This window comes from Scylla paramamosain, unplaced genomic scaffold (assembly GCF_035594125.1).
Source record: "Scylla paramamosain isolate STU-SP2022 unplaced genomic scaffold, ASM3559412v1 Contig109, whole genome shotgun sequence".
Lineage (NCBI taxonomy): Eukaryota > Metazoa > Arthropoda > Malacostraca > Decapoda > Portunidae > Scylla > Scylla paramamosain.
Window position 1 is genome coordinate 240001 of NW_026973774.1, and position 20000 is coordinate 260000.

Genomic DNA, 20000 nt, shown 5'->3' on the forward strand with positions numbered 1-20000 from the left:
GACACCCACACCATTCCCACGCCCCATCACTCACCCAGTTAGGATCATCTCGGGGTAGGGGCAAGAGGTGCTGCCCCACTCTCCTCCAGAGATTGGCCACTCCTTCTCGGAGAACCCCTGCTTCCTGTGCCCTCCTCCCCTGGCCCCTGCTGAGTAGAGGGCAGGGGTGAGGTCAGCAGGGCAGTCAGCCAGGTACGTGCAGCAGGTGACAGGTGACTCGTGGATGTCCATTGAATAAGGGTTCTCGAAGCAGGGGTAGCCGGGGGAGAGGAGGTCAACAACAACAAGGTCATTGTGCAGCAGAACCACCAGTGCGTACGGGTCACTCAGTTCTGTGGAGAGAGAGAGAGAGAGAGAGAGAGAGAGAGAGAGAGAGAGAGAGAGAGAGAGAGAGAGAGAGAGAGAGAGAGAGAGATTAATTATATTTCTAGTATATTTGTTTGTTTGTTTTGTTAATGTGTTTGTTTGTTTGTTTGTTTGTTTGTTTGTTGCAAATTCACCTGTCCACTAATCAGACCAGGTAATGTAGTAGTAGTAGTAGTAGTAGTAGTAGTAGTAGTGGTAGACCCTAACAAAAATAACTCTCTCTCTCTCTCTCTCTCTGGGTGTTAACTTATCAGAGAGAGAGAGAGAGAGAGAGAGAGAGAGAGAGAGAGAGAGAGAGAGAGAGAGAGAGAGAGAGAGAGAGAGAGAGAGAGAGAGAGAGAGAGAGAGAGAGACACCCCTAGAAGACCCGCAACCCTCCCCCACTCCCTAGGAAGGTCACCAGGCCCTTCCAGACCCTCCCAGGACCTTACTTTGAGGGAGAAAGACAAACAATTCTTTTCTCAGATCTCTGTGACTTAACTTCCTCACCCAAGTCCCTTCAAGACCACTAATTAGACCGCACCAAACCCTCACTCACTTTTGGGGTGTTCTGCAGGTGTTCAGGGGTGTTTAAGGAGGTCAGGTCACTCCCCCTACCACACACAGACACACAATTGTCACCCATTCTGCTTATAAATATTACAGATAAGGTTAAGTTTGGTGTGTGTGTGTGTGTGTGCTCCCGTGACACATTCAGTAACCCACAAGAGATGGTTACTTCAAGAAGTAATATTATATTAAGCCTTACAGAGCGACTACATGGGAGCCAGGATTTGCGGCACTATGGCACCGAAGGACAGAGCAGAATATTCAGACAACGACGTGACCTGCCGGCCCACGAGTAGGCCTTGCAAGTGTCTGGTCACCTGTGCCTGCTTGTGTTGTGGACTCAAGAAAATACAATATGTTTTTTTTTTCTTACCCTGCTCTATGCGACTGTTGATCCACATTGAGGCAGACGTGCTCAGAATTCCAGACACAATTCCTGATGCTCGCTCCTTCAACGGTTATCTGAAAATGAATCAGTTTGTTTAACAGGGTTCAGATACACAGGCTAGCGCATCAACCCTTTAGTGCGTCCCTGAGTCAACTGCCGGGTATGTGTAGAGATGCATGGTGCCAGAATCGCCAGCTTAGTTTTTTATATATAATGAATAAATAAATAAATAAATAAAAAGGTCATGTCTCTATTTTGCATGGGTGACTGAAAAAACTGATAATTCTTTATAATTAAGTATACAAGTGTTGATGACACAGCCTTAACACAAAGTACTCATTTTTTTTTGTTATCCTTTCAATGAGGCAAGGAAGTGTACAGGTCCATACTATTAAATCTGAACCGCGATCAACACAAAAGATATCAGCACCAGCCTACACACCCACACGACACCCCACATAGGCCTACCTTGCTGCCTACCTGCTTCATCCAATATGCTACAGAATATTTACCAATACCAACAATATTCAAAACCTCAGTAACTTCCACTACAGCCCATTAAACTAGAACCATGAAAACATCCTTGAAAACCCTAGTAACTTCCACTACAGCCATTAAATTAGAACCATGAAAACACCCTTGAAAACCCCAGTAACTTTCACTACAGCCCATTAAACTAGAACCATGAAAAACACCCTTGAAAACACACACACACACACACACACTACTACAAACACACAAACAATACTACAAACACGAACAAACAAACACACACACACACACACACACACACACCTTCTCTGCCCAGGCCCTTGACACAGCTGAAGGAGAACAGAGCCCTAGGGTTGATCAGCTCCCAAGCCTCGGTCAAACTGGCACCAATGTCCCTCCTTCTGCCCTGCGGTGGGAGAACAAAAGAGCTGAAAGAGTTTGACTAGGCAAGGTGCAAGCACAGAGGCACAGTTTCGGAGAACAATAGGAGGGACCCCATCAGGTCCATAAGCCTTCTGAGGGTTTAGGCCAGCGAGGGCATGGAAAACATCACTGCAAAGAATTTTAATAGGTGGCATGAAGTAGTCAGAGGGTGGAGGAGAGGGAGGAACAAGCCCAGAATTGTCCAAGGTAGAGTTTTTAGCAAAGGTTTGAGCAAAGAGTTCAGCTTTAGAGATAGATGTGATAGCAGTGGTGCCATCTGGTTGAAGCAGAGGAGGGAAAGAAGAAGAAGCAAAGTTATTGGAGATATTTTTGGCTAGATGCCAGAAGTCACGAGGGGAGTTAGATCTTGAAAGGTTTTGACATTTTCTGTTAATGAAGGAGTTTTTGGCTAGTTGGAGAACAGACTTGGCATGGTTCCAGGCAGAAATATAAAGTGCATGAGATTCTGGTGAAGGAAGGCTTAAGTACCTTTTGTGGGCCACCTCTCTATCATGTATAGCACGAGAACAAGCTGTGTTAAACAAAGATCTGGAAGGTTTAGGACGAGAAAAAGAGTGAGGAATGTACGCCTCCATGCCAGACACTATCACCTCTGTTATGCGCTCAGCACACAAAGACGGCTCTCTGACACGGAAGCAGTAGTCATTCCAAGGAAAATCAGCAAAATACCTCCTCAGGTCCCCCCAACTAGCAGAGGCAAAATGCCAGAGGCACCTTCGCTTAGGGGGATCCTGAGGAGGGATTGGAGTGATAGGACGTTGAACCAGGACTCAAAAACATCAAGGGAATCAAAAAATATCCGGCATTAGGAAGTTCAGAAGGGCCCAGAGCTCTGCCACGCTGTTCTGTAAGGGTGTCCCAGTCAGCAGCAGTTGGTTCATGGGGGGTAAGGTGTTCAGGGACCTGTAAGGGAGGGGGACGAGTTAGGTTAGGGTGCATTGCTAACTGGTGAAATGCTCTTTTAAAAGGCTCTACATGAAGTGACAAGGGTTTTTAAGGGTGTTTTTAAGGTTCTAGTGGCAGATTAACAATATTTCTGCATTACTGACAGAAGAAACACCCTTGAGAACCCTGCTACCTGTATTTAAAAGGCTGTAGTTGAAGTTACTGTGGTTTTCAAGAGTGTTTTTTAAGGTTCCAATGACAGATTAACAACATTTCTGCATAACTAACTGGACAAACACCCTTGAGAACCCTGCTACCTGTATTTAAAAGGCTGTAGTTCAAGTTACTGTGCTTTTCAAGGGTGTTTTTAAGGTTCCAGTGACAGATTAACAACATTTCTGCATTACTAACTGGAGAAACACTTTTACAAGGCTCTAATTGAAGTTGTAAGAGTTTTCAAGAGTGTTTTTAAGGTTCTAGTGACAGATTAACAACACAGTCTCTCTCTCTTTCTCTCTCTCTCTCACACCCCTTCAAACTCTCCCACACTCACTTGGTCAGCCTACACTTGTGGTTCTTGAGTCTGTGTCCCTCGTCCACACACAAATATCTCCAGGCGTATTGCTGGAGAGCCCTCATGTCCCTGATGGCCACCTGTAGGGGTTAGGGGCGGGTTAGGTTAGGTTAGGTTAGGTTAGGTTAGGTTAGGCTGAGTTTGGTTAGGTTAGGCTGGACTGAGGTTAGGTTAGGTTAATCTGGGCTAGGTTAGGCTGGGCTGAGTTAAATTAGGTTAAGTTAGGTTAGGTTAGGTTAGGTTAGGTTAGTCTGGGCTAGGCTAGGTTAGGTTAGGTTAGGTTAGGTTAGGTTAAGTTAGGTCAGGTTAGGTTAGGTTAGGTTAGGTTAGGTTAGGTTAAGTTAGGTCAGGTTAGGTTAGTCTGGACAACACAAAGATCAGGGTTAGACTCACTCAGCCATCCAGTTTGGCAGCGTGGGGATAGGGCACACACCAGGAAGGGCCCGGCCACTCCCTGCTCCACCAAATGACACACCAAGGTGATAAACTGAACAGTCTTGCCCAGGCCTATCTCGTCTCCCAGAATTAAGTTGATCCTGTTCTCGTAAAGTGTCTGGAGGGGAGGGGTGATGGGTTAGTGGTGGTGGTGGTGGTGGTGGTGGTGGTTGTAGAGGAGAGGAGAGGAGAGGAGAGGAGAGGAAAGGAGAGGAGAGGAGAGGAGGAGGAGAGGAGGAGGAGAAGGAGAAAGAGCAGCAGTAGTAGTAGTAGTAGTAGTAGTAGTAGTAGTAGTAGTAGTAGTAGTAGTAGTGGTGGTGGTGGTGGTGGTACTGGCAGCCTGAGAGAGAGAGAGAGAGAGAGAGAGAGAGAGAGAGAGAGAGAGAGAGAGAGAGAAACAAACCACAACAAACAAAAAAAAGTCAAAAAAATTAAAAAAAAACACATTTAAACCCCCCAAAAAAACCGGCACACTCTTACTCTCTCTCACTCTCTCCCACACCCTCTCACTCCCTCTCACTCTCTCCCACACCCTCTCACTCCCTCCCACACTTACCAGTAACCAAGAAAACCCATCTAGCTGGTAAATTCTCAAGACTCCATTTCTGAAAAGCTTAGGTTGGGCCACTCGTCACCTCCTCCTGTGGCTCCTTCACCCCTTCTGCGTGCCTCTTGACTGTCTGTCGGGGGGAGAAGGGGTGAGTGGGGGTGCAGGTGAGGGGTGAAGGGCTGTAAGGGGTGTTTTGTGGGTGTTTTGGGGTGTTTTGTGGGTGTTTTGGTGTGTGTGTGTGTGTGTGTGTGTGTGTGTGTGTGTGTGTGTGCTGTGAAATACAAAATTATTTCCTTATATTAAATTAGAGAGAGAGAGAGAGAGAGAGAGAGAGAGAGAGAATGTATAAAAATAAATAAAAAAAATTGAGAAAAACAAACAAACAAACAAACAAACAAACAAACAAATACTTACATCTTCATCAATAACATCAGTAATTTGATAGGAAGAATTATCCTTCCTCCTCCTCCTCCTCCTCCTCCTCCTCCTCCTCTTCCCACTTGCAGTTGATTGTGATTCTTGAGAGGACCCTGAGAGAGAGAGAGAGAGAGAGAGAGAGAGAGAGAGAGAGAGAGAGAGAGAGAGAGAGAGAGAGAGAGAGAGAGAGAGAGAGAGAGAGATAGGAGTTATTATTCAAGTGTTAGGTTAAGTTAGGTTTGAGTGTGTCAGGTGAGGTCATGACAGGTCAACCCTTAAACTCACCATCTGACAGTTAGGTGACCTTTCCCTCTGTCCCCTCTCTCTTTCTGGCAGTGGTGGTGGTGGCGGTGGTCGGGGGGTCACAGGAGAGGGCGGCCTGCTGTGGGGTCAGCTGCTGCGTGACCACTGCCATCTGCAACATCGGACAGGTCATTACGGTGTGACCTAAGCTGACCTAACCTAACACACAGGGGAGGTTACACTTGTTACACTTGTTACCCCTCTCCTCCTCCCCTCCCTCCCATCTTGATATACATAGGCCTACTGCAACAGCACCCAGGCCTATGAAAAGTGGAGAGGTGAGATGAACACAAAAATCTGTGGAAAGTGCCCATGCATTCCGTTTTCTGTGGTGCTAAACAAGAAATAAATAAATGAGTTAGAATAGGCTGATTAACTCAACATAGGCTCAATGGCGGCTCGTGACTGTTACTGATGGGGGGGGCTGTCTCACATTCACACAAATAAAATATTAAATGCTTTTATTGTTATTGTTTAACATACCATTGATTGATAGATTATAAAGATAAACAGATAATTAATTAATTCTTTAGGTCTTATCCTAACAGTAAATGCTTGACTTCCTTAGTGGTGGCTTAGGCTATTTGAAAAGGAAGTCCATTCTCCTGTTCCTGTTTTGTGCTAACAGATCAATAACTTTTTCATTTAAACCTGGCATATTATTCATAGAAATCTTCTCTATTGAAATCATGGCAAGTGCATTTAGCCTCTCCATCCCTCACAAACTGAAAAACACCATCGAAAATAAGACCGACGCAAGAACACTCACTTAGCCACAACAACGGCCGGGACAAGACTGCGCTGGATGCAGTCCACACTCGCCATTATGCCCGGGGCCGGGAAGCCTCTCCCCGTTTCTCCCCGTTTTCGTATCATTAAATAGTAAATAATTTCCGTACTTCCTCACTGTTTCTCCCCGTTTTCGTATCATTAAATAGTAAATAATTTCCGTACTTCCTCACTGTTTTGCAATATTTTTTTTCTATATAAACATATGAGAACTGGTGTTTTCATGTGAATGATAGTCAAACATAAATAAATTAACATTATTTTCGTGAATCCTATAAATCCACTGGGGGGGCTGCAGTCTCGCAGTCCCTATTGACGAGCCGCCACTGTCAGGAAGCATTTCAGGTGTGTAAAGAAGGCATTGGGGGCAGATGTGTGTGTGCAGATTTGGGAGAGTGTGAAACTCCAATAAAATCATAGAAAACGAGTTAACCAATATCTTCACTCCTTCATCTCCTATTCTGTCCACCTCCCCAATGTAAGAGTCAACCAGTATATTCACTCTTTCACCACTATTCTATCCACCTCCCCAATGCAAGAGTCAACCAGTATATTCACTCACCACTATTCTGTCCACCTCCCCAATGCAAGAGTGAACCAGTATATTCACTCTTTCACCACTATTCTGTCCACCTCCCCAATGCAAGAGTCAAGCAGTATATTCAGTGTTTCACCATCTATTCCATCCACCTCCCTAATCAGTGTGTATCTGCCTGTGGTACGTAAGCATGTACAAAGGAATATTTCTAAGATAAGGGTGTAGTAGGCTAACCTAACACACACACACACAACAATTGGTTCTACTTCAAATTAATTTACTGTCTAACAATGTGTCTGTGATATATATGCACTGCTAAGAGATTGTATATAGACTATGCTAACCTAACCTAACACACATACAATAAAATAAACAAATGTCATATGATACATTTTTTTATTTACAGATAAAGTATATTTACAACACTACACAATGAAAAACATGAATACGATGGCTCAATCTATATAGATGTGAACTCTTGAAACAAAACATCATAATATTTCCTGCACAAATTAAAAGAGTAATGCATAACATAATAATAATAATAATAATAATAATAATAATAATAATAATAATAATAATAATAATAATAATAATAAGCTTAGCATGAGGAATGACAATGATTATAATTCAACCAGCATTGGCATATTTTATGATGAAATGTTATTACACTGTCAGTGTTTCTATCTCAAAAGAGGAGTATTACACACCAATACCACTAAATCATTAACTAAACAAATAGTAAATAAAATAAAACAATATAAACAAATAAACAAGAAAATAACAATAAATCTAACTGTATGCCAGGCAGGATAAATAAATAACACAAAAATAAACAACAAAATAAGAAAAACATAAAAAAATAAATAAATAAAAAAAATAAATAAATAAAACTACCCATCTATATATGAGTCCAGCAATCCCAAACACAGGACAGCCAAAATAATAATAAAAAGAACCATAATATTGCTACTTTCAAATAAAAAATAAATAAATAAAATAAACAAATAAACAAATAAATAATAAATAAATAACAACAGCAAATCTACCTATTTACACACAGGGCTGCTTCAACAACAATACGACCACACAAGACCCTTAAAAGCACGGAAGGATTGTACCAGTATTGCCAAGACTAGCTATGAACCCCTTGTGACATCAACAGTATAGGTGCCTCTAATGTACTGCAACTTTTCAATGTCCCCTTTGGTAAACTTTTAAAAATATTCACCCTACAAGATTTAAACCTACAGCATAATTCACACGAGAAGTTGTCATGTTAGATTTTTGTAGGGAGGAAGTTATATTAGAAGTGTAAATGTAGATAATCAATTACAATGTTAAGTGACTTTATTGCCGTTGTTTATATTAGATGTCTCAGGTTATTTAAAATTGTTTATGAGTGAAATTAATGTAGAAATGCTGGCCCATCCCTAGTGTGTGTGTGTGTGTGTGTGTGTGTGTGTGTGTGTGTGTGTGTGTGTCCAGAACCCATTAATATCACAGCTGTATCTAGAATAGCATCACTCATTACTTCACAATACATTCCCCTGCCTCTCCCCCCAAAGACACATCATCTTAACATTATTTACACTCATAATACTACTAATTAAACACACACACACACACACACACACACACACACACACACACACACACGCAAGAGGAATGTTCAATCAAGTGGAGGAAGAGGAAGAGGAGGAGCAGGAGGAGAAGGAAGAGGTAGAAATAAATGAAGGATAAAAAAGAATGATACAGTAGAGTCCCTCTTATCCGGCATCAACGGGACCGCCGACATGCTGGATACTTGAATATTGCCTCTGCTGGCTTGTCTATTGCATTCCTCACCGGCGCCTCACTGCGTGATTCCTCTGTGCCGGGCGAGAACACGGAGGACACAGGAGGCCACGTCCCTGTGTGGGGGAACAAGAGGCATTAGGGTATAGTAGTGTGTGGTTAGGTTAGAGAGTTATCTCTAAATGTGGTGAAAAACAGAGAACGCAGATGAGCAGGAAAATGGAAGAGAAGAGGGAAAGGAAGAAAAGAGAAGAGATGAAAAGACAAAGGAGAAAAGACAGAAAACAGAATTATAAACACAATTTTTGCCATCACATTTAAAAATCTCTCTCTTGAGCGCTCCTTCAAAAAAATACACTTGCTAAGAAGCTTTCACAAATATCCATGTATCAACTGGTGTCAAGGTACTGCTCACCACAGCCAATGAACACACTCCAGCACCAGCAAGTCACGCACCTCCAGGGACGCCACCACTGATCACATCCAGGGGGTCTATCACTTTGCCCCAGGACTATGACGTCTTGTGGCCGCCACCATCACACGGGAGGCCATGCAGCACCACAGTCTGGGGAGGGATGGTCACATAACACAGGTGATATAACACAGGCAATACTGGTAACAATATCAAGTTACATAAGAGGAAGGAGAGGTAACACACAGGTAGTCAATTCTTTCAGTCTTTCACCATCTATAACCATTACTAGCCTTCTGAAATCTGCCTCTTTTTATCAAACAATTAGTAATGCTAGAGTTTACAGTATTAACAGATATTTTAGTTATATACCAATGGAAATATGGACTAATTACACACCTACAATTAATTACCAGAGTTTGTGATAACACTAACACAAAGGAACAAAAACAAGATCAATAACAGAGAACAGGACCAGGAGAGCAAGACCCACATGGCCTCACCTCAAAGGGAAGCCTCTCCGTCAAGTTGAGTCCCAGCATGACCACCTGAACCACCCACAAGAGGATGCCGTTACCCGTCTTCAAGGTCGTTGGGTAGATGCGAGCAAGGTCAGGCGTGGTCTCTCTCCTCCCCTGACCCGCCCAGCCCAGCGAGGCAAAGGGAAGCAGGCCAGAGGAGAACCAGGTGTCCAGAACATCTTCCTCCTGCTGGGTTGACAGCATTAACCATATAACAAATCTTAGACCTTATACTGCAATTCAGCATATTGTTTTTTAATAATCACAAACCATTCTGAGACATTTGTTCTACTGCCATCTCAAAACATTTTACTGCCTTGATGTTGAAAAATTGACTAAATCCTTTTCTTGTAGATGCTTGTAAATATTTTGTGGAATGGATTCAGGGATGTGAATTGCAGTAAGTCACAGTGAAAGGATTAGAATACAACAGGTTTTCTCTGGAACTCCCAGACTGCTTCTGTATTTCCCTCTTCCTCTGACTTTAACTCTTTCAAGAAGGAGGTTTCAAGACACTTATCCTCTAATTTTGGATGATCCTATTTTCACCTTTCTTTAGGGACTGGCACCTCAGTGAATCCTTCTCCCCCTTTTTTTTTTCCTTTTTGTTACCCTAGGTCAGTGTCTCTACTTCAGGTTATATGATGATCTAATATAAAAGCTGGACACAATATTAACTATGAAGACTAGTACACAGATGAACATGGTGAACACTTGACAAGGTCCTCCTATGAGCTACATTCATTGACATCATCCTCTAAAGATTTATTTTTGGACTTAGCAGAATCACACCCAAGCTCCACCACCACCAGTCACAGGTTTCATCACAGCCATCTGCTCCCTTCTGCACTGCTTGCCGCAACACTTCTGGCGCTGCATAGTGAAGAGTGAAGCACGGTGTCTTCGTGCTGCCATCCTTTTCCTTGTCGGGCATCATCAAACGTGCCAACCCAAAATCAGAATCTTAATAACTGAATCTTCAGAAGAATCATTGAACAAGAGATTCCGTGAAAAGACATTTAGATTAGAATGGCCTCGGAGAAGGATAATATCTCAATGGAATAAATTCATGGTTTATAAAGGCCATACAAATTATGGAGATCAATAATATTCCATGCAATAAATTCTTTAAAATAAACTGATGGAAAATCAATGCAAAATTTCCTTTTTTTCACCTTTCCTTTCTTCTCTTTTCTGTCTGTCCTCAACACCAACCACTTTTCTATTTTTATTCCCTCCCATTCCATTAATTCCCAACATATTCCCTCTCCCTCTCCTAACTCTTCACCCGTGTCTGGCTTCAGGTCTCCATGAACGATGCCTCTTCTGTGCTTGTAGTGAACTGCTGACACCAGGTTCCTCACGATGACTGAAGCCTGAGCCTCTGTGAACCTCTCGTGTTTCCTGATCCTCTGAAGCAGCCAGCTCTCCACCTCCAAGGAGCTCCATCACAATGTAGGTGTGTGCCTGTGAAACCAACATGAATTAGATACAGGCATACAATGATTAAATGCAAGGAAAAGAAAATAATATGATCTTGAGCTAATTGTTACTTAAATTATTTTGTGTAATATCAATGACATATCCAAAAGAAAGAGTGAGTGAAGCTGAAAGTAGTGATAGGTGAGGAAAGCTACTTGGATGGTAGTACTTGGATGGGGTAGAGAAGTGTGTGTTAAAGACATCATGCAGTTGAACAAGCAACAAGGAAAGGTCTAGATAAGGAGGATGGAGGTTCTTCTGGTGTGGCCACCTCCTCAGGGGATGCTCCCACAGAGAGTGAGGCAACACAGAGATAGGTAGATGGAGAGAATGAATGTCAATGACTGTTAAAAGATAGTAGAGGAAGAAGAGTGGTCTGATGAAATTAGTGTATTCAAGCAGGAATCACTCGAGTGCAACAGTGTTTATCCATAACTGAGAGTGGTAGGTATTACATAGTGCTCAATAAACAAATTCCACCACAAAACCAAACCAAACCACATCAATTTTTTTTCTTTCTAAATGTATCTAAAACTTGCATCAATATAAACCACTTGGTCATTAGATCACAACCACTACTACTAAAGACACAACATGACTTCAAGGTAATCTTTCAAAGAAAAATATGAAAGGATGGTATTTCTACCTCCATTCCTGTTTCTCATTTACAGACTGGTAAGCAAAGGATGAAGGAAAGTCAATAAAAGAACAGGTATAGAGAGAGGATGACCACCTTAGTTCAGATCACCCATGTTGCAGCTAAATTTGTACTGTACGAGTGAGCAGCCTCAACACAAACCTTAAAAAATACACGGTCCTTAATCTCTAGCGCGTCCCGTGGCCCTCCCCCTAACCGCTGGTGAGGGTCTTTCACGAGGAGTCTTGAAATTAAGTCTCTGACCTCTGGCGATACACCACTGGGCAACGGTGGCTGTGTTTTCAGGATTCGTCTGTTGTGAAAATAGAAAACATTCCATTAGAACTTGCAATCTAGTTAAATAAAACAAAATAAGTAAAAAATAATAATGTTCACATAGAGCATATCTAGCCTGATATTTAATGAACTAGCACATCCCATACCTTTATCTTTCAACCAAAAGAAAGCTCAGTGAAGAACTCTTACCTTGAAATCTCCTGCTGGTTATTCTTTTCCACCTTCCACCGTGATAGGCGAGGCTCCAGTTAACAGTTCATATGTTAACACTCCCACACTCCACCAGTCCACAGCCTGATCGTGGCCGTGAGCTCCTCCCTGCACCACCTCGGGGGCCACGTACTCAATTGTGCCACAGAAGGAGTATGCTCTGTGTTCCGTTTCATGAGAGAGGAAGTCCTTGCTGAGGCCAAAGTCTGTCAATACTATGTGGCCATCCGAGTCCAGGAGGATGTTTTCAAGCTTGATGTCTCGATAGATGATACCAAGCTGCAATGAATCACAGTCGTTAAACAAATGCAAAGAACAAAACAGAAAACCTTCACTTAAAACGGAGCTGCGTATTCTGTAATTGCTATTGAGAATACTCTTAACCTGGTGTAAGTCTGAGTGATAAAAATGCAACACTCTGCCTGTGTGTGTGTGTGTGTGTGTGTGTGTGTGTGTGTGTGTGTGTGTGTGTGTGTGTGTGTGTGTGTGTGTGTGTGTGTGTGTGTGTGTGTGTGTGTGTGTGTGTGTGTGTGTGTGTGTCTGAAAATTTTTTTATCTGAAGATTAAACTTTGTATGCTCCCAAAATAGTTTACCAATTTTTTTTTTTTCCCGAATTTGTTATAGCAGGTTAGAGTCTTCCCAATGGTACATAATGTGAGGTACTCAATGTGGCTTACTTTGTGCAGATGGTCAAGGGCAAGGATGACTTCAACGTAGAGACAGACTTCATCCTCGTGGAACCTTTCTCTCTGGTAAAGGTGAGTGAACGGTTCTCCTCCTCTGATGTAGTCTGAACGGCAACACAAAAAATAAACAATAAATTCGAAGTGCAACACAGAAAGATATATATATAAAAAAAAAAGGAATAAAAAAAAAATGAACATTGATTTAAATGCACAATTAAAGTTTCCTTCCCTCCTTGAATGAGAAACTGAGCTGAATATGAGGTAATTTGACCATGGGAGAGGGAAAATACACACACACACACACAAATGGTAACACTAACCAAGGATAAGGTGGAGTTTAGCATCAGTTTGGAAGGCACAGTGAAGGGTGACCAGGAAGGGACTCTGCCGCACTGCCTCCAACACCTGCCTCTCTGTCTTGGTGTGCTCAGTTGTCTTCTTCTTCTTCTTCTGTACGATGGTCGCTTTCTTCAGAACCTCCGTGGCACACAACTTCCCTGCGTCCTTCCCCGATGCCTTCCGCACCAGAAGGACTCTGCCGTAAGCTGTGAGGAGAGAAAAGTCTTGACTCAACAAAACAAATGGGGAATGGCTGTACACCACCTGCCTCTGTCTCATGAACACAACAACATCTGAACGTAATAAAATAAGGGAAGCTGCAAGAAGCCATCGGGCCTACACGTGGATGTCCCTGTGAGTCAGCCTTTCTTCTGGTGGTGAGTGGAGACCTCTTACAGTATATTACAAAGCACAATATATCTATCTATCTATCTATCTAACTGTCTATCTAAGGCCCCTATTCTGAAACACTTGTGCAATGCATCTCTACTACTTTCAAAAGGGTCTACTTAAAGTGACATCCCAAAACACATCAAAATATTACAAAAACATCCAAAAACACTTTAAAACACACAAAAACTCACAAAACACCTCCACAAAACCACAAAACACTCCAAAACACACCCTAACCACCACAAAACACTTCACAACACCAAAGACACACCAAAAACAGCCCAAAACAGCCCAAAACACACCAAAAACAGCCCAAACAGCCCAAAACACACCAAAAACAGCCCAAAACCCCAAAACACAAAAAACAGCCCAAAACCCCAAAACACACAAAAAACAGCCCAAAACCCCAAAACACACAAAAAACAGCCCAAAACCCCAAAACACACAAAAAACAGCCCAAAACACACCAAAAACAGCCCAAAACCCCAAAACACACAAAACAGCCCAAAACACACCAAAACACTTCCAGACCCCTAAACACCACCCCTTTCTTCCTTCACACACACACACACACACACACACACACTCCCTCACAACACAAAGGAACAATTTATAGACAATGAGTAAATTTTTATTATTATTATTATTATTATTATTTCGTCATGAATAACTGCAGAGTAGTTTATGAACAGAATCAATACAAACTTAACCTAACCTAACTGAATTAATATAAACTGAATGAATATAAACATAACCTGATGGAAATAAATAAATAAATACAAATAAAATCTGCAGCCTGCCTCACCTTCCTTGCCTGGCGTCTTCATTATGTTGGTACACATTTCCCTGGTGGCACACGCTGCTAGCCGCCCCTTGGCCACGCCCCTCGCCACCTCACGCATGTACAGACCCACTGCCCCTCGAAAAAGCAACAAATTCACTCCTATATCAAGTCTGACTCGTGTTTGTTTACATTTCTCTGAATCTCGGTCTGGGCTCAGGCCTGCAGGATGAGAGAATAATAGAAAACGAGAGATTTTCAGGCAAGACTAGTATAAGTTAATGCCCTATTATAAAATACCTTGATACAATACTACTACTACTACTACTACTACTACTACTACTACTAATAATAATAATGAAAAACACACAAAAGTGAACACCCACAATGCACATGATTCCAAGATCACTACTGCGCGCGCACACACACACACACACACACACTGAACATTATTTATTCACTTGAGCATTTCCTTGGTCATCGTTTTTATGAGTTTCTGTTGGTCGTTCTGTTTGTGGTACATCTGTAGTTAGGCAACCACCCTCAATTATTGTCACTGTGTTCTCCAAATACTGGTTGTAAGATGCAGCAGTGACATAATTATGTCATATAAGAAAACAAATTTATGACCCAGACATCCCCACACTTGCATGTAATAGCTTAACACATCACCACACATGTTATAACACCCCTGACACGCTTCTACTATCACAGTCCCCCCTAAAACACACCACTATCTTTTATTTTACCTCAAGCACATCACTTCTACCCTCAAAGACCCAATGGTTATCTGCAACATGCCTTTAACATAACCGAAACACCTCAAAAGTAACTGCAATCACACTAAAACACCTTAAATATACCCACAACAATCGTAAACACACAAAAACATCGTAAACACATCGAAAGTGCACCAAAATATCCCCAAACACACTTAAAACACTCCAAAACTCACCCAAATTGACTTAAAACGCATCTAAAACACACTGTATCTACACAAAACACACTCAAACTCATCTTTAACAACCCAAAACACACTTAAAACTCCCCAAAACACTGCAAACGGCCCAAAACACACTTAAAACACCCTAAAACACACCCAGACTGACCTAAAATACCCACAAGGCATCCAACTCAACGGTATCCACACAAAACACACTCAAACTCATCCATAACATCCGAAAATACACTTTAAACATCACAAAACATTAAATAAAGTCCAAAACACACTTAAATCACTCCTAGACAAACCTAAGACACCCCAAAACACACCAGGAACGCTAAATATTGACTCAAACAACACCACATCCCACCAACACACATTTCAACACCGTTAAACACATCCAGACACACTCCAACACCCCCTTAACACCTCCAGACACTTCAACACCACTTTAACACACCAAATACACTGAAAGCACTGTCAGGGAAGACAAATATTACAAAGACAGACAGGGCAGCAGGGAAAATTAAGCTAAATATTGTCTTCTTATCATTTTTCTGTTTTACCACCTCCTTTATTCCTTCTCCCTTCCTCTTCCTCCTCTATTTCTCTAATTTTCTTCTTCATTCTACTCTTATCTACATGTCTGAGTTTAGAAACACGTGGAAACACCAAGAAAACACTGCAAAGTACGATAATTATTACCGAGAGACAGGGTAGCCGATGAAGGTCCCGGATTCATAATGGCGGCTGTGACGTCACGGCTAATTTACGTACCCTAACGGATTTCATTTCGAAATTGACCCCTCGAAAAAATGGAGCTAGGCTGGAATGCCTTATATATTCTGACTTGATAAATAATTTGAAAAATATCCACAATATTATAACAGCTCCAGCTTGAGTAGTATTTAAAAAATATCCAAATGAAATATGGAAAGAAGTGTTGAAATATTCGGCACCATTTAAATCATTGAAAAGTCCACAACATTTTAATTTTTAGGAACGTAAAAAATTTTAAAAAATCTGAACTATCATCTTACACCATCAAAAGTTACCTGGAACAAGAATAAACAAATAAAACCGAAATTGTGTAAAAAACAAGTGTTGGAACCTAATTACGATTAAAAACCACTGAAAAGTCCACCTATTTTGACTCAACAACAAGATAAAACACTTTAAAACATACAAACTGTTTTTTCAAGCAATGAAAAGTTAGATACAAGCTGAAATAGAGAGACAATAACACAAAAAGTGTTATAATCACAACTTTTAACAGGACCACAAATCATTTTTAAAGTCCACTTATTCCTCTCAACAGGAACGAAAAAACACTTTAAAAATTATAAGCAATATTTAGAAATACAAAAGACGTAATTAGAGCGTGAAATAAAAAACCAAGTTTGTCAAAATGCTGTTAAAAAAACACCCCACATTTTCCTCAATCAACACAAAATTGAAGACAGCTCAACACAAGCAACCAAAACACTTCTAAAGCAAATAATTATTTTTATAAACCATAAAAACATGCCATACGAGCAAAATAAAGAAGTTTAGAAAAATACAAAAAAAAAAAAAAAAATATTGGAACCCCAAGTTGAAACGTTGGGGGAGGTGGCCAAGCATCATGGCGGCCCTTGCCAGTGGAAGGAATGGGCGCTATTTTGTCTGTTATTCTTCCATCGTAACTAAATGAGGCAATGGCGGATATATCTAGCTAGTGGATATGAAAGCCTAGTCATGTGGCTCCACTTAGTGACGTGTTAGGCTTACAATAAGTGACAAATGAAGCGGATATTGGCGGATATATGGGGAAGGCTGCCTCCACCTCAGCTGATAACATTAGGCAAGTGGATTTTTTCTACGTTTTTCTAATTCTAATGATTAACGTTTTTCTAATTCTAATGATCAACAGAGAATTACCAGCCTTTCTCTGTGTGTCAAAGAGAGCCCACCTGCATGTACTGAATATATGTTTTTAATTAGTCTTTTGTGATTAATCTTTTTAATATATCTGCGCCAATGTAAACTAGTATGTGCTTAGAAGGCTTACCAATGTGTGGTTTGTGGTGGGTTTGGTGCTACTCCAAGGGAACACGTGCTGGAAAAGTCTGGGAACCACTGATATACAAATAACTGAGCGTATTTCAATTCACATAAGTCTCCCATAAAAATTATAATCTGACCTCCGTTTTCTCTCACGAACGTAAACATTATTTATTTATTTTTCTCGTTTCTCTCTCTCTCTCTCTCTCTCTCTCTCTCTCTCTCTCTCTCTCTCTCTCTCTCTCTCTCTCTCTCTGCGGTCTTTTCAACATTTAATTTATTCTTTGCCTAGAAGTTTATACATAACATTTACATAAGAAGTAAGTAGCAGAAGTAAATGGTCTCCGACGCATAGGAAATTAGTAACAAAATGGTGTTAGTGGAGACAAAAGCGTAGACATAACTTAATAATAATATATTACAAGAAAGAGAACTACACGATTAAGACCAAAGAAAACATCACAGTACTTGTAAAAAAATACGCTGAATTTAATAATGCACAGTAAAATAGTAACAGAACAGTGATAGTGAAGATAGAAGAAAAGTATTTGCCCTAGCGGTCTCTTAGTGTATACAAGAACTGTGATGGCGGACAGAAGGGTTCGGTGTCTCCCCTTCCCTTCATTTACACTCAGCCTTCCTCTTCTTCCTCCTCCTCCTCCTCCCCCTGACAGATTAACAACATTTCTGCATTACTGACAGGAGAAACACTTTTAAAAGGCTGTAGTTGAAGTGATGCAGGTTTTCAAGGGTGTTTTTACAGTTGCAGTGACCGATTAACAACATTTCTGTATTACTGACAGGAGAAACACTTTTAAAAGGCTGTAGTTGAAGTGACATGGGTTTTCAAGGGTGTTTTTACAGTTCCAGTGACAGATTAACAACATTTCTGCATTACTGACAGGAGAAACACGTTTTTAAAAGGCTCTAGTTGAAGTGACAAGGGTTTTCAAGGGTGTTTTTAAGGTTCCAGTGACAGATTAACAGCATATCTGCATTACTGACAGGAGAAACACTTTTAAAGGGTGTAGTTGAAGTGACATGGGTTTTCAAGGGTGTTTTTACAGTTGCAGTGACAGATTAACAACATTTCTGCATTACTGACAGGAGAAACACGCTTTTAAAAGGCTGTAGTTGAAGTGATGCAGGTTTTCAAGGGTGTTTTTAAGGTTTCAGTGACAAATTAACTACATTTTTGCATTACTGACAGCAGAAACACTCTTTTAAAAGGCTCTAGTTGAAGTGATATGGGTTTTCAAGGGTGTTTTTACAGTTCCAGTGACAGATTAACATTTCTGCATTACTGACAGAAAAAACACTCTTTTAAAAGGCTGTAGTTGAAGTGACAAGGGTTTGCAAGGGTGTTTTTACAGTTACAGTGACAGATTAACAACATTTCTGCATTTTACTACGTGCCAATAAATAGTAGCAGCAGCAGCAGCAGCAGCAGGTTGGTGTGGCAACCCAAGAAAATTTGAATTACGCCAGCAAAGATTTGCTTTATTAGTTATGGTTGACCTGTACTTTGGTACACTACTGTAATCTAATTATGTCATGAAATTAGAACACAGTTTTAAGCATTGATGAAATGATTTTTTTGTGTGTCTTATGGCAAAAAGTTCAATTTTTCAGCCCAACCAATGTTGCAGTTTAAGATAAGATAGGCTGTCTTAAACTCCCATCAGTTGTTGAAGTATATATTTAAAGTTATTTTTCTTGTTGACGCAGATAGTAATTGAGGAACACAACACACTGCGTGGAGAGAACCAGGGTGTGGAGTACCCAAAGCTCTCACAGTCCATGGTAGTAGACTCACCCTGCATGTGGAGATCTCCCCAAATGCACATTTGTTATTCCAGAGCTGCAGGACAGAGTACTTGAGGCCATTGGTGAACAGAAAGCTGAGGTTGAACAAAGGTAGTAATCACAGAGTAAAGATTACACTGACATTTGGGACATTGACATTGTTTGTTACCAGTATTATATTGATTCCTTTTATTTCAGCCAAGAATTGATAGCTGCCCAAGGTGTAAGCAACATTCACAATGATGAGGTCATTATGACGTGTGCAATGCGTCCACTGGTCTTGGCCTTCCTGACCAAGGCAGCCAAACAAAGGAAATTCCACGTCATTGTTGCCGAACGTGCCCCTGAACGTGACGCGAGGTGTTTTGTGCGTCTCTTTGACGACGTCATCGTGTCTGACGTGCAAAGTGCCTAACACAGGGACTGCCACATGTAGGGGTGATGGCTTCTTGCAGCTTCCTTTATTTTCTTATGTTCTTATGTTCTCAATACATCTTTTACTTGTGCAGGGTCACCCAATGGCAAAAGCTTTATGTACTGCTGGAATTCAGACAACATTAATTCAAGACTCTGCAGTGTTCCCCATCATGTCATGTGTCAACAAGGTCGTCGCTGGTGCCAAGACAGCGGTGAGCAGCGGAGGCATTGAGACCTTTGTTGGTGCAGCCTCTCTTGCCTCACCACCAAAGTTTTATTCTGTTCCAGTAAGTTTTATTTGTTAGTCATTATCCTGATACCTCTTTCAGTGGGGCAGTATTTGATACATATTTACTGTTGCAAATTGAAAAGGGAAGGTATCACAAAAGTACATACCATTTTATTCTCACAGAAATTCTTGATTCCAGTTTTTGATACATTCCTTTTCCATGTGTTTATTTCATGTAGGTGGATATACATTCCTCCTCTTGAGTGTTGGACGGTC

General features: G+C 41.2%; 3 protein-coding genes across 11 annotated transcripts in view; 1 reads left to right on the forward strand and 2 right to left on the reverse strand.

Moving 5' to 3' along the window:
* LOC135099166 (uncharacterized) overlaps positions 1–6745 on the reverse strand; it is an 8290-nt gene extending 1545 nt beyond the window's left edge. The window contains exons 1-10 of one of the 3 annotated variants that reach the window (XM_064001623.1): positions 6173–6736; positions 5386–5515; positions 5098–5213; positions 4690–4813; positions 4092–4251; positions 3678–3778; positions 2954–3142; positions 2099–2201; positions 1289–1377; positions 35–332 (exon numbers count right to left, since the gene is read on the reverse strand). The gene's annotated coding sequence lies outside the window, so the exon portion shown is untranslated. Of the gene's footprint in view, positions 1–34; positions 333–1288; positions 1378–2098; positions 2202–2953; positions 3143–3677; positions 3779–4091; positions 4252–4689; positions 4814–5097; positions 5214–5385 lie in introns of all 3 variants that reach the window. The other 2 variants (XM_064001625.1, XM_064001626.1) reach the window with 2 other exon arrangements.
* Positions 6746–7112: 367 nt separating this feature from the next.
* On the reverse strand, positions 7113–16037 carry LOC135099165 (ribosomal protein S6 kinase alpha-5-like). The gene is given in 10 exon segments (XM_064001622.1): positions 7113–8643; positions 8984–9092; positions 9443–10927; positions 11742–11892; positions 12066–12094; positions 12096–12365; positions 12765–12877; positions 13094–13318; positions 14311–14508; positions 15935–16037. Coding segments are annotated over 8 exon segments (1206 nt in total). The 5' UTR covers positions 15972–16037; the 3' UTR covers positions 7113–8643; positions 8984–9092; positions 9443–10744.
* Positions 16038–16844: 807 nt separating this feature from the next.
* LOC135099167 (peptidyl-prolyl cis-trans isomerase FKBP2-like) overlaps positions 16845–20000 on the forward strand; it is a 6234-nt gene continuing 3078 nt past the window's right edge. Inside the window, exons 1-4 of one of the 7 annotated variants that reach the window (XR_010267740.1) lie at positions 18686–18722; positions 19001–19189; positions 19277–19782; positions 19964–20000. The exon at positions 19964–20000 is cut by the window's right edge and continues 46 nt beyond it. The gene's annotated coding sequence lies outside the window, so the exon portion shown is untranslated. The other 6 variants (XR_010267741.1, XR_010267743.1, XR_010267742.1 and 3 more) reach the window with 6 other exon arrangements.